Source organism: Chinchilla lanigera, unplaced genomic scaffold (genome assembly GCF_000276665.1).
Source record: "Chinchilla lanigera isolate Chin_1 unplaced genomic scaffold, ChiLan1.0 scaffold00039, whole genome shotgun sequence".
In the NCBI taxonomy this organism is placed as follows: Eukaryota; Metazoa; Chordata; class Mammalia; order Rodentia; family Chinchillidae; genus Chinchilla; species Chinchilla lanigera.
In genome coordinates, this window is record NW_004955440.1 from 9947031 (window position 1) to 9960500 (window position 13470).

At 39.9% G+C, this 13470-nt stretch overlaps 1 protein-coding gene across 4 annotated transcripts in view; it reads left to right on the forward strand.

Annotated features, from left to right (window-relative positions):
- Nucleotides 1-13470, forward strand: part of Arhgap15 (Rho GTPase activating protein 15) — a 590914-nt gene that overhangs the window by 355858 nt on the left and 221586 nt on the right. For all 4 annotated transcript variants that reach the window (XM_005390781.2, XM_005390780.2, XM_013517486.1 and 1 more), the window contains one exon: nucleotides 11616-11714. In XM_005390781.2, coding sequence (XP_005390838.1) covers nucleotides 11616-11714 — 99 coding nt within the window. The remainder of the gene's footprint in view (nucleotides 1-11615; nucleotides 11715-13470) is intronic.

The window sequence follows — 13470 nt, forward strand, 5'->3', positions numbered from 1 at the left end:
CTGCTATTTCTTTACTGGTCTGTCCACAATTCAAAAACAGGTAAATTAAAATATAAAGTATCTTCAGCTCACAACAGAGCTAGTCTTTGCTAAACAAAGCTTGGCCATAGTAATAATCCAAAATGTAAACTGAACTAAAGTATATTTCCCTCACACTTAATCATTTCACAATCTTTGGATTAAAAATAACAACAACAGCAACAATACTTGTTACTTTTTGATTTGTTTTGTTTTTGAGTTTGGATCCCGCTATGTTGCCCAGGCTGGTCTTGAATTCACAATACTCTAATCTCGGTTTCTGATTAGCTGGGATTGCAAGTGTGTACCATAACACCTGGATGAAATCACACCTTTAAATTATTTTCTCTCATGTATTTTCAGTCTATCATTCCTTCATGTAAGTATTCATTAAGCAATTAAAAAATAACTAATCAATTAATCAAAAAATACAAATATAAGTGAAACTGCATTTATCACAACTTACTACATAAAAATTCCTGCACTTTGAATTTTATTTTTCATTTCTTCTACTTAATAACTTAATAGTTAGTTGTGTTATTTCAGCGCAGCTACCATGCCCTGAAACTCTCTCTGTCTTCGTTTTCTCAGTCCTCACTTCTCTTTATCTGAGTCTGATGTCGTTATTTTAAAATCTCCCTACTGGGCAGAAACCAGTAAGTGGCAGACCAGGGTCTATCCTACTCAAGCCTGTGCTATATGTGAAGTTACTGTCCAGAACGAGCAAGGAAGGAGATAAAGTCAGACATGAAAGCTTTCAGTGATAATAGAATAGTAATTCATTTCCAGGTTCTTATTCCTTGCATTGGTTAATCCCTGGCCTCTCTTTGGTGGGACCTGTTCTTCTCCCCAACACCAGTGCTTGGACTTCATTTCTCTTTTCATCCTCATTTGCAGACTATCGGACACTACTTAAACATTTCAAGGCTGCGTTATTCCAGTCCTATGGCTTCAAATTCCATCTACAAAATGATGCTCTCCAAACTGAAAAAGTCAGCCTCACACTCCAGATTTGCATATTCAGATATCTATTTGACATCTCCTTGGGTGCTTGGTAGACATCTCAAATTTACCCAGAGCAACCCTTGATTCCCCAGCTCCCACGTGTTCTCTATTTCAGGAAATACCACGGGCATGTGCCAGCTGGAGTCACCCTCCACTCTAACTCTGTCTCTTTCACTTCCATCAGCAAATCCTGCCTAAAAATATATTCTAAATTCAACCAGTTTTAGTCATTTCCGTTATTACCATCCCTAGCCACGCGTCACCATCTCCTCGCAGGATATTTCTCTCGGCCCTGACTGGCCTCTCTGCTTCTCCCCTTCACTCCCTTGGTCTTGGTCTCCTTACAGCAAATACGAGGACGATTTAATTATATGGGGCAAATCACTTCGCTCTCCTGTTCAGTAAGATCCAATCTCTTAGAATAAAAACATTTGAAATGTTATTTAGTGTCCTTCCTGTGACTTGTAATGTGCGTCCCACCTAATCTGGCTCGAGGCTGCCTTCTCAATTTCATCCTCAGCGACCCTCCTTTTGTGCTCCCCACTGGAGACACACAGACCTTTCGGCTCCTCCTCCCAAGGCACCCGGCTTTCCCGAAGCTTGTGTACTAGCTTCTCCCCTCTGCTTCTACAAAGCTTGGCCTTTCCTTCAAATGATCTCTGCCCAAATGCCATAGCTCAAGAGGCATCTTCACAGGCAAACTCACTAGCTTCCTGCCTTGATTTATTTCTCCATAGCAATTATTGCCTCCTAAATTTGTGTTATATGTGAAGGTCTTTGTGTATGTGTTCCACTCATTGACCCATACAAGCTACATGGAGATAGAGCCTTTTCTTTTACTCCAAGAGGCATGGAAAACACTCCTGGTGGAATAAATGGAATGGGTGAAAGATGCACTTGGTCAAGCATTCTCCATAGTATTGGCATTCAGGGTGTGTGTGTGTGTGTGTGTGTGTGTGTGTGTGTGTGTGTATGTATGTGTCAGAGAGAGAGACAGGCAGAGAGAGACAGAGAGAGAGAGTTATTGGCTAGAGTAGACAAATACAGAATAATTTCATACTCACCCATTTGGTTTAATCCTCTCCATTTATGATGCAAATCTCCTGTTGGTTGTAAACTCACCAATGTACCTACTTCACTACTCATAACAAAGCTGAGTCGAGATCTAGTTGCATGTGGGTTTGGGAGCGAAAAGACAGGGTCAATGTGTACTTCATAGAAGGGTGTTAAGGGTGAAACTGATAAGTATAAACTAGCTATTGCTTCCAGTGGAAAGAGAAGAAAGAGACATGTAGAAATGAGCCCCAGAGAATTCTGTTACTCAGTCAGAGTGGCGGTCGGCCCATCCTTGAGACTCATCTCTGGACTGCTCTTGCCAAAGGATGCTTCCCCTGCAGCCAACTGTGCGTCCTTCCTCTAGGGGAAGCTGCAGAAACTCACCACCCTTGTTGGGAGATCTTCATATCGTTCAGGCAAATCTCTTTTAGGACCATGTCTGCATAACAGACACTGTCATTATCTGCCAGAAACTTCAGAGTTGTTAGGTGTGGTGAGAGGCGAAATATGAATAAATATGTAGGAGAGAACTATACACAGAAGTGTATGTATTTAATATCTTCTATTTGTTTGGATTCTAAGCTACTCAAAAGTTGAAGTAATTAAGCTTCTTCCTACAGTTGCCTTTTATGAGAAAAGAATTATAGCTAACAAGGCAGTACAAGAGGTTTACTTCCATGGTACACTGGGGGTTTAGCAGAGAATTGGCCCAGTTTTTTATATTTAAATTTTAAAAAGTAGTAGCTGATATTTTTAATTAAATCCTTGAAGCAGCCATAAGATCATGCATGACACACCTTCTGACATATGATATGATAAACACAGCAGTATTCTGACATTATGCATGTTTCTGCATTTCAGTTCAAAGACATAAGACATCCTGTAAACTATAGTACTTACTTAAGACATACATTCAGGTCATCTCATAAAGTTCTGGAAAACTCTACGATGGAAGTTCATAATTTAACTTTCAAGTGATATGAAAGTGAAGTGGTCAGCACTGCAGAAAAGACAAAAGATGAGAGGACAAGCATGCTTTTATGGGCAACCTGAAAGTTGTGACCTCAAAACCTACCATCCAAAGAAAAGAACAAGTTGCCATGTATAGTTTAAAATCAAAGGATGAATTTAGTTAAGCTGTTCAAGCCACTCAGGTTGAGAGAATATTATTTTTACTTTCCAAAGTATCTACTGCCTCTCCTCTAAAGCAGCTTACTGAGAAATGTTGTGCCCATGTGTGTGGTATTTTCATGGCGAAAAGAATCCAAGTGGATGCTCCCTACTGTGAAAGCAATAAGGGTTCTACTTTGCCCTCACTCTACCCATTTTATATGACCTAATCTCAATCAGTGGGCCATTTTTACTGGAACTTTCAGTCTTGAGCATCTGATAAGTGGAAATCCCTGCCTCCGTGCTGACATGGTGCTGCTGGTGACAATGAAATTAGTTTCCTGACCCAGCTTCTAGAGTTACCAAGACACTTGATGTTTCTCCCACTCCCTGTTCCTTGGATCTCCAGTGCATCTTAATTTCTCAACATCAGAAAAACTGGTCCCCAACCTATAGCAAATTCATTGAGTTCTTCCCCATCTCTAGCCTTCAATATCAGTCAGATAAACTTTCTGTTGCTTATGATAGCCACAGTGTGGCTGTGTTTCTCTATTGCCTGGAGCCAAAAAACTTAACCAATACACCTCATTACCAAGGTAATTGCCTGATTTGTTTGTGTAGCTGAGCAGTCTGATTTGCTGTTATTGTTTTCAGCTTGTGGTAGACCTGGGTGCTTTGTTTCTCCTTTTTATAATTTACTAGACTAGCTGCAATGGCCCTCTCTCCTGCAAGCGGAATAGCATCATTTTGAAAAGCATGCAGAGTGTGTCTCCCTGGTAAATGATGAGCACACCGTCACATTATTTGAACATTTAACTGCCTCTATTGAGTAGTTCTCCTCATAGTTTTGATTCATTTGGAATCTAACTGACAAAGATCCCATTACTGAGTGTTCTTTCCATAATTTGTCAAAAAATATATAGCGGTGATGAGGGAGGATGAAGCTAATTTGTAATCTGGGAGACTTAACCTGGCTCAGCTGATGAACCAACTAAATCGGTCAAAAGTTTCAGAGCCCAAAGATTAAAAACCACCATTCTCTACTTAAACTCTAATTCATTATGTAAACAATATGATTTATAAGTGGAGTCATGTGGAAGGTCTATTTATTTTTCTCACCAGAAAATGCTTTCAAAGAAAAATTGAGAAAATGGATTTTCTCCAACCAATGTGTTGCCTGCCACCCCTGGAATAAGTACTGAAATGGTAGGACAAAGATATAGTGATCACACACGCCAAGGCCATAAGAGCTTGCAGGACTCCAAAAATACTGGCACTTCTAGCAAGAGGTATTTTCTCATTTAAAAAAAATAAGTTGTAAAGAGAGGAAGAAAAGATTACTAGTTATCCCCCAGGTAAGAAAGTAAGTCTGGAGTTAGGAGCTCAGGGTTCTGGGAACGCTCCCTTTTGGGGAGTGCCATAAGGAAGAGGAAAATAGAAATAATCCTTAATGTTGTGTCAAGATGGCAGGCGTGGTATTTCAGGGGCAAAGCTGCTTCATTAATCCTTGCCAAGGAAACAGAATACTTTCTCTCTCTCCTGCTATCTACACTATTTTAAAATAGATGGCTTTAAAAGCGGTGTGGTGGTGCATCCCTATGAACCCAGCACTTGAGAGGCTGAGGTAGAAAGACAGCTGTGAGTTCAAGGCCAGCCTGGGCTACACAGTGAGTTCAAGTCCAGCCCAAACTACATTGTGAGACCCCGTCTCAAAAACAAAAAGAACACAATAGATGATTTTGTGATTCAAACACATTCCTGTAATGCAATCGTCCATTTTTGTTATATCAAACTCTGTACTGTGTCAGAGTTTGGTGACTGGCAATTCCGCAATCACAGTTACATTTGACAAGACATTTTATCTAAATCTCTATGATTTCCTTTTGCAGGATAGCACTTTTTAGTGCCATGATGCTACTTCCTGTGCATCACCAGTTCTTCTTGGTCATGTAGTTTATCAGTTTATCTTGAAAGCTAATGTTGTAGTCAAGATTCTTTTCATTGCAATTAACAGAAACTTGTATCAGCTGCAGAGGGAAGACTGGAATTTATTTGATTTCTTAAAGGAAAAGTTCAAGGGTCGAGGATAGCTTCAGGCACAACAGGCTCAGGGACACTAGTGCTATCAAGTCCTTTCTGTTATCACTGAGCTGTTTTCCACTCTGTTGGCTCAATTCTGCACTCTGTCTTTCCAGAGGTGACAACTTCTTTTCTAGAAACTGAGACTCTTCTCAAGGTTTAATATCTCCCATAGGAGGCTGGGGATTTAGCTCAGAGGCACAGCGCCTGCCTGGCACGTGCAAGGTTGTGAGTTCAATTCCTGGTATCAGAAAAAAAAAAAAAAATCTCCTATATGAAGAGGGCTCCTCTCTCCCGGCAGCACCAGAAAAAGTCTTAGGACTCCCTTGACAGAAGCTACTTGGGCTTTGTGTTTGTCCCCGGACTAATTGCTGTGGCAAAGGAGAGGACGCTAATTGCTGGAGCTGGGTGTGGTGGGGTATGTCACTAACTAAAATGAAAGGCAGCAAAATTAGATGCTGCATGACCTAGAGGTAAGCCAGAGTTTGGGGTTTTGTTGTTCTTGTTCTTCTTGTTTGTTTGCTAATCAGAAGGTAGAATAGATACAGGGAGGGCTAAACCAGTGATTTTTACCGAATCTTCTCAGCCAGTATCTTCTGGAAAATGACTATCATTGAACCATTTTGACCATCCTGGCCCTTTCTTTGGTGATTCTAATGTCTCTCTTGAAACCTGACAGCCAATGCTGTGTTCAAGTTCTAGTCAAGGTCATTTGGTTGCAGTAAAGAGAAAACAATTTGAAAGAATTCAGCTGAAAAGGACCTCGTGGAACTATAACACAGGCATTGCAAGGGCTCTGGCAAGGATATATAAAGGATGGAGTTAGGTATTCATTGGAAGGTCAGGAGTTGAGGGATATCTGTTCCATCTACTCCCCTTCAAATTGGTTTCTGTGTCCACTCTCTCATTGCCCATAACCATTTCCCCAAGGGCTTCCTCAGTCCTGAGTGGCAAAATCAAGACAGACTTACAGTCCAAATGGCTAAGAGAACTACCTCAATCCCTCACTGTGCAAGATCTAAGCTTAATGGAGGGAGTGTTTCATTAACCCAGCTTTGGCCACATGAGCAGTTTTGATTCTGATGGATTCATGTCGGTAGCTCAGCTCTTGAACTCCACAGTAACACTTTCTTGGGTGAATTCAGGAAGTTTTAAGGAAGGATCTAAGTAAGAAAAAAAGTTTAGTTTTGCTGGTAACTATAAAGAGCAAACATCTCTCCTCTAATGAACTGCAATACATTTCGGGTCTTTTCTTTCAAAGGCACTATGCGATCGCATGGGAGAGACAGCTTTTCTCTGTACGGGACTGCCTGCCTGCACTTGCATGGTCTGCCCAGTAAGTGGCAGTAATGCTCCTCCCCACTTTTGGCAGCATACCCACCAAAAATAGCCCAAAGTGCACCTTGTCCCCTCCTCTTAGCAATCAAAAGTGCGTGGTATCTGAAATTCTCTCCTGTCTACCCCAGTCAAGATTCTTCCTAATCTTATGTGCCCTCCTATCTGATTAATCTCTGTGCCCTTATCCTTTTCAACGCCAAGGTGTTTAAAGGAGGGGTCTATTTGCTCTGTCTTTCGCTCCTTACCTACTTTTCAAAACTTGACCACAACCATATGCCTTTCAGTTTCATTCTTCTGCTGAAAACGATTTTCCTTCTGACCCCCATATCCTTGTAACTGCCCAAATCCAAGGAGCAATTTTCACACTATCCCCCATCAACATTCTATTGTATCTGAGATGCTTCTCTTAGTATCTGTATTCCAAGCTCTGTGCTCCAAACCTTTGGGCTACAGCGTTTGACTTCCTCAACCAAGGAAACTGGGAAGTCTCTTTCGCCTGCTGGGTGGTCCCACCTCTGGCACGCACCTGTCAAACCCCACCGAATCACCTTCTCTCCATCTCAGGCTCGTTGTCTTAGTTTGGAACCTCATCCCCCACCCTCCCTCCCCCAGACCCGAAAGCTCTGCGACCTTGCACAGATGACTCAGTTTGCTCTTGTGTGGAATGAAGATGATAATATTATCTGCTGCCAAACCTTTGAGGACTGGTGTGAATATTAAATACGTTAGAATATATACGTAGTCCCCTATGTCTGATGGCTCAATTTGGCATTTTTTTTAACTTTATAATGGCTCCAAAGCAATTTGAATTCCGGAAAGCAGTACTCAAGAGTGTGAATTCTGATCTCTCTAGGCTGTGTGGCATGGTACTTTACTGGAACTTGGAGCAGCCACAGGAGGCAAAGCTCCTAGTCAGTCACACAGTCCTGAGAGTACATAGCTCCCACTTGACAGTGCGCTGTGTAGCTAAGCCCCGGTGTCCAGCAGGGCATGTGCAGTAAATGCATTTTTACTTACAATATTTCCATGCTACAATGGGTTTACTGGGATGCAAATCCATCGTAAGTTTGGGAGCATCTAGAGAAAGTACTTTGAACCATTTGTGTCTTAGTGAAAATGCACAATGGATCCTCACTCTTACGTGATGTAACAGCATGGACCACAGCCTGCTGTGACTGTTCCCCTCCCCTACACTGAAGATCATAATCTACAGTGCGGGCATTTTCAGGCTGTTGTGCAGTGTCTGGCTAATAGTTATTGTGTAAGTCAGTTGTTTTCACTTTTTACAAGGCCCACCATATGGTAGCTACTCACTAAATATTCACTGAATTAAATTGGGCAGAGATGAATTGATCTAGAAAAAAATAGAAGATAACAAATGTCATCATATCTGGTAAGTCCAAAACTTTTAATTTTTAACTGCAAACAACTTTCATTGGGATTTTTCCTTAAGGTTAAATTAATGCTAAGTGCGTAACTCCACATTCCTGGCAAATTTAGAATTTTTTCCTTAATGTAATTTGCTTTCAGGTTTTGTTTTCTATGTGCTGCCATTCCCTTTGTTTTTGTTCTCACTGCATAACTCAAGATAACATTTCCCTAAATATTCACTGTCCCCTGTATCCATATGCTATTGCTGTGTAACAAAAAAACCCACATAACCTCAGAGAATACAACAAGAAAGGTTCACTTCTGTTTTTCTGTGGATCAGGTAAGCCAGGATAGGACTGACTGGGCAGCTCTGCTTTAACTGCAAGCCTGACTGGACTTTTCACTAAGTATTGGCTACATTTCTAGTCATGTTTATTTATTCGGAAGCCAGTTTGAAGGGACAGTAGCTTCTCAGGGTATACCTTCTTTTAGCAATAGCAGGAAGGCAAGAGAGAGTAGAAGTCCAGGATGCTTTTTAAGAACTTAGTTTGTATCTGATACATTTCCACTCACATTAAATCAGTGCAGCCTTGCCACACAGTCGAGCCCAGCATCAGTGGGATGGGAAAGGAATGCTGCATGCTCTAATCAATGGCACCATGTGACTAAATGCAAGGAGCTGAATGTAAGAGTCTAATTCAGACGACAAAAATTCTGATGATTGTAACAATGACTCTAGTGCTCCCAACATATTTCCTAGGTAACCCTGCTGTCCTTTTAATATCTTAGTACTTGGTCCTTCCCACTCTCTGTTTTCCTGCCCATTTTCTTTACAAACTTTACCAGGCAAACTGCCTTAATACAAACTATGATTATTACACATATTTGTATATCTACAATATAGACACTGTGGTTATCCTTTCCAAATAACTGAGTAAATGAAGTGATTTAGCAACAGGAGAAAGGGTGCAAATGGACTCAATTAGTCAGTGGAGGTCAGAGCAAGTACAGTACTTGTCTCTAGCTTCTTCTATCCACTCTTGAAAAATAAAGCAAAACTTTCTACAAAGTGCAGTATTCACTTCATTGAAAAATCTAGTTTTCTTCAAAGACCTTCACTGGTCAAACTTTCTCTCTCCCTTTCCTCCTCTTCCTCCTCCTTATCTTCCTCCTTCTTCTCAGCTTTCTCTCTCCCCATATCCGCACCAAATGGAACGGAAATACCTAACCCTTACACAGAAGAATGTCTTCTTTAGCACTCGGTACCTTGTATGCCACTTGCTAGGTTCTGGCTTGTATGCTTTTTGGTCAGTTCCTTTAGCCCCTGTGATATCAGAAACATCCTGATGTCTTTTACAGCCTAAGACGCCTGCATCATTGCTGTGAAGATGGGAAGCACTTTGGGTATTGATTTTAATTCCAAAGTCCATTAATAAGACTTTTACTTTATAGCAGTTCTTCCTGACTATAATCTCTAGTCAATTTAGTCATTTGATCTGAAGTTCTCAGTTTTTTTTTTTCCTATAAGATATTTTACATTACTCTTTCTTATAGAGTTGCACATTCTAGGAACACACTTTCGTTACATGACCAAGTGTTCAAAGCAAATTCCTACTTTTTTATACTCTGTTTGTTTTGAGTTTATCTTCTGTATTTTGAATAAAAATGTACATTTCCACAGTGAGGTGTACTATTTGTAGTGCAGGAGCCTTAATTTTTTTCTCCTTGCTTAGTTGTTACCAATTTGTGGCATTAATTTTTCCCCTAAGATGTATGAACATCATTACTTCCCAGAAGACTCATGGTACCTCACCTTCAGTATCAGTGTATGTTCTGCTATGCTGTACTATATATTGGCCTCATTTATAAATATATTTTTAAAAATTCATCAATTACAATAAGCAGTCTTTCAAGAAATGTTTATCAGAATTCCACTGTGTGGTAAATACTGTCCATCTAAGACCGAGGGACCTAGTAAGAGAGGAAATATGGATGGTCTGTCCTCTCCTGTGTTCTGTGTTCTAAGCAAGAGAAGCAACTAAGCTGTGAACACATCTTTCTACTATGTCAAATGCAGTTAAGAGCTCCGAGAAAAGTAAAGCAGGGAAAGTAAATTAGACAACGGTATTGGTTGACACCAGTCTTTCAGAGGTGAGTAGGAAAAGCTCCAGTGACAAGGTGCTATTGGATCGCAGACCTCAGGCAACAGGGGCTCTTTGCAGAGGAAATAATAAGGCAAAGTCCCCTTGGCAGAAGCGTGGCGGGCAGAAATGAGCAGTGTGATTTAGCAACAGGAGAAAGGGTGCAAATGGACTCAATTAGTCAGTGGAGGTCAGAGCACGTACAGTTCTGTAAGTCACAGTAGGGACTTTGATTTTATTCTCATCAAAATAAGACGCCCTTGGACTTGGCCCATATTAATTTCATCAGCAGCAATAAACATCCATGCTACTGAAAATGTTCTTGAAATGGACGATAGTGAAACAGGTGATGCTGAATATTGTAAATGTAATTCCTGCTGCCAAGCTGTACATAAAAATGTTTAAAATGGTACATTTTACAGTAGGTGTTACTTTGCCACAATTTTTAAAAATCTACGTGTGCATACGGGGGGCCAGAATCAGCTCGAAGTGCTGGTAACTGTAAGACCACATACACGATGTAGGCACTCAGAATCTGCCTCAAGAGAATATATTCCATACATCATAAATGTAAATACACAATGGAAAGTAGCACAAATCATGTTCCAAATAAGAGAGGTAGGCTAGGATCTCCCATCGTGTGTTCTTGGATATATTAGTCCAGAGAGATGCTCTCTGAAAGAAAAGGATCTCCTGCAAATTAGTTGAGAAAAAAATGCACCCTCTACCCCATCACAGAAACGCACAGGCTGTAACAATAACAACAAAATTTTAAGGGAACCTGTTTAACTGTGTTTAATCTGATGTTGCTAAGCCCTTTTTTCATAGGCCCTTTTTCCCACATGACCTATGAATATCCTAAGGAACTGGTGCTCCTAAGAACCTAGGTTTGCAGGAGATGAAAAGCTGAGATAGCAAGGAAAGAGTCTGTGGAGAAAGTGGGACTCAAAGCAGAGACTAAAGGAAAGGTGATACTTAGGTTAGAGGCAAGAAAGGGCATTCAAAGCAGAAGAAATGTAAAAATAATTAATTGCAAAGTACCTCTCCTGCAGCTGGCCTCTTCAAATGCCACTGAGCTGCAGAATAAATGTCCTAAATGTACTTATAAAATCATAATCTTGATGACCACTGAGAAATTTCTAAAACATGTTTGACACCAAAGACGGAGATTAATTATTTTGTGGAAATTACCTTAATTCCTTGTCATTATTTTATGGATAACAAAGTTAAGGCCCAGAGAGACTATAACTTACTCAATCATCTCTGCCTAATCAATGGCAGGGTGTCAGCTTTCTTACTCCAGGGCCAGGGTCCTGTTCCATAAAGAAGGAAGTTATGATCTTTGTACGTCTGCCATAGACACTTGGAAATTAAAGCAAAAAATCAATTCCTATGCAAGATGAAGATTTCAGCGCGCAATAGCTATGGAAGCAGAATCAAATTAAAGAACAACGCGAGCTTGGATTTTAATGAAGCTCATCTTTGTTTCTTTTGCAGATCAAATTTTTGGCTCTCATCTGCACACAGTGTGTGAACGTGAAAATTCCACAGTTCCACGGTTTGTAAAGCAATGCATTGAAGCTGTTGAAAAACGAGGTGGGTAACTGAATATGCAGTAGTTCCTCTCCGTGTGGCACCTTCTGAATAACCGATACTCAACTTAGCACTGCAGCTCTGTTTGTCTAGGAAGCCGTGCAATTAAAACTTCGCTTCTGTTAATCGGTTAAGAGGATCAAGTTTCTTATTAACTTCAGTTTGTTTTTACAATAGGGACATTAGTAATTCTCACTAATGTTCTTTTTTTTTTTAATATTTTGTCTGTCTGACATACTGTTGATTCAATTGCAAACTTCTTGTTTCCAAGCCAGTGATAAAACATTCATAAAATATCAGCACTCACAGTGTTAGAACCCTCCTAACATTCATGCTGGTAGATATTGTGCCAGAACAATTTTTGGTAAGCCCCCAACATTACCCAAGTGAAGCAAATAACATTTTTCCTTGCAGAAAGTGATGCCCTATCTTCCACATGTTCTTATTTAGTCAGAGTACAGCTTACTGGTTTTCCTGGAACAATTAACAGGTACACCTCCATTTTTCGGATGACCTTTGATTCCTCTTTTCAGCATTCTGCTTTTCTTATGAAATTATTTCTTCATGCAGAACATAACAAAACAATCCCAGTTCACTCATCAGTTCAATGCTAGTCTATCTATGGGGTGTTTTTCCTTTAAACTATGACTTCATCCATTCAAGGTCATTTTTCCTGGAAGATACACATAGTAGATTTAGAATCTTAAAAAATGTATTGTATAAAAATGTGAAGCTTCATCACCATCTGTTACAAGTTTATAACATTCCCAGGATCTAGGGGGATATATATCATGCAAAAGATAGAGGTGTTTGCAGAAAAAAAGAATTGGTGAACCTATTCTCATTTCAATCTCCTACTTTCTTAAAACAATAGAACCAAAGGGAAAAAATCTTTACCAAGTAATCTGCTAGGAAAAGCCATTTTAATTCTTTTGATGTTACCTGCCTTTATTATGGAAGCATAATAAAAATGTTATGCAGTTTCTAACTCCTGGAAATTCATACTTTAATTATACTGTAAGGACAGCCTTGGGATCCTATTATTCCCATATCAGTAGGGAACGAGAAAATAACAAGAGGGGAAGAGTGGGTAAGGGATGTGGATAAAGACAGTAGCTTTGGGGAAAGCAAATGAACATGTCAGGGAGAGGCGCTGAGGGTACTGAGAAATAGTAGGAAACAGAAAATGCAGAATAAACACGAGGTGAGGCGTCTGTGAGGAATGAAGTCAATTGGAATGTAGAGGGAAATGTGTTTTTATTGTATATTTCAATTTCATGTAATTTTCCAAGTACATGTTTTAAGGAATAAATATTATTTAATACATACTTACAGTAAAAATGGATCACTGAGGATATTACTATGTTGTTATTTCCAATAGCTAAGTTATCATCATTCCCAGGAAGTCTTCATTCACTTATACATACTCAGTACTGATGCTGTGAGTATGGTTCTATTAGACCAAAAATCTGAATGGGACATTGGGGGAAGCTGTGTGTAGTAGGTTGTGCTCATATATGAAGTTCACACATGAAAAGGAGCTCTCTACCTCTCGATTTATGAATTTACCCTAGCAAAATGAAGAACTCTGTTGCATGCAGGCTTGCAGTGTGCAGATACCATAATACTACAGAGTAGAGAATGTCTATAAATAGAAATTGGATCTTTTGTTCATGGGATTCTGTTGGTGATTTTTAATAAAATAAGACAATGTTTTTGCTGACAGGAGCAATCATCTCTGGCATTATATTTCATTGTC